We start from the raw sequence: 1,379 nt of genomic DNA on the forward strand, positions 1-1,379 counted from the left end.
AAAAATAATTTACTGAATGAGAGGCATTCAGTAAATTATTTTTTAAAAAATAAATAAATGTTAAAATTATTTTAAAATTTGAGATGAATTACAATAATCCTATTTAGCTACAATGTGTTTTTAAGACCTCTGAAAGATTGATTTAAGACATTTTAAGGCTAATTAAGGCTTTATTTTTGGATTGATGAATTCAATGCCTTTTAATGCTTTTTAAGGATCTGCAGGAACCCTGATTATAGCTTGTTTGTCATTTATTCATTCATCCCGTGTTACAATGATGAGTCACTGCTGAGATTTAAAGCCATCCCTCTAATACACTCAAAACTGAAACACAAGTCACCTGTACTGGTTGGAGAGTTGATCTCATGACGGATGCTTCTCCCTGATAGGCTGGTGGACCTGCCAATCTCCCTCTGGGGCTCCAAAATATCCCGGTACTTGGACACCATCAGGACCGAGATGAAGTAGACGACCGCCAGCGCCAGAAACTGAGCCTGCTTACTGTCGTCCTGCAGCACAACAACAAAAGTTCATTTAAACATGTGTACTGTTTTTCCCCTTGTTTATAACCACATTTACTTGGTTTTTAACATGAAAACAGAAGCTCACCACGTCTCTGAACACCACAGCTCGGAGACGATTGATGTCCACGTCCTGTAGGAGCCTGTCCGGATCCTGCTGATTATAGTGGAYACACAACGGTGTTCACACGTCTTTACGGGCCTGCGTGATGCCACCGCTGTTGTAGGATTTGCATTTAATTTGTGTTTAGTACCTTGCTGGTGGTGGAGACACTGTGGAGGCTGTCCTGGGATTTGCTGCTGGTTAAAGATGACTTGCAACTTCGATCTCTCTGTCTCTGCCTGCACTCCAGGCAGTTCCTGACCGCCACACAGCACACTGACAGAGAGAAGACACGTAAGTATCATGTAAAAACTGAGGATTTCCTGACCGACTGGCAATCCTAACACGTTTTAACTGGAGTCTGTGTTTTTCTTTATCTGCACAATTATGCAAAAATTACCCAATTTTATGAAATTTAACGACAAAACAACCCTTTTGTTTGTCTTTAAAAAAGTGTTTGTAAAAAGATCAGCCTAACACTTCAAATTTTTCTACGTACAAATATGTGTGCAAACAAGTGCAWAAGAGCATTTATGTTAAATTAATGAGAAATTAGGAATCCAGAATCTGAAATTAGGAATGATGAATCCTTTACTCAAGCCCATCTGCAGATTTTGAGTACAATTGAAAATATCCAAGAAGTTTTAAACAATATGCAAAAGGACTTAAAAAAAGTTTTGTCTGCTTTTAGTTTTTACACTAAACGTTTAAATATCAACTCCTTCTTAAAATTACTTAAAAGTCTATTTTTAATG

General features: G+C 37.8%; 1 protein-coding gene across 4 annotated transcripts in view; it reads right to left on the minus strand.

Annotated features, from left to right (window-relative positions):
* The window catches only part of nbeaa (neurobeachin a), a gene marked incomplete in the record, with an annotated part of 147,512 nt that overhangs the window by 33,831 nt on the left and 112,302 nt on the right, over nucleotides 1–1,379 (minus strand). For all 4 annotated transcript variants that reach the window (XM_014003308.1, XM_014003306.1, XM_014003305.1 and 1 more), the window contains 3 exon segments: nucleotides 341–509; nucleotides 610–678; nucleotides 776–900. In XM_014003308.1, coding sequence (XP_013858762.1) covers nucleotides 341–509; nucleotides 610–678; nucleotides 776–900 — 363 coding nt within the window.

Source organism: Austrofundulus limnaeus, unplaced genomic scaffold (assembly GCF_001266775.1).
Source record: "Austrofundulus limnaeus strain Quisiro unplaced genomic scaffold, Austrofundulus_limnaeus-1.0 Scaffold17, whole genome shotgun sequence".
NCBI lineage: Eukaryota > Metazoa > Chordata > Actinopteri > Cyprinodontiformes > Rivulidae > Austrofundulus > Austrofundulus limnaeus.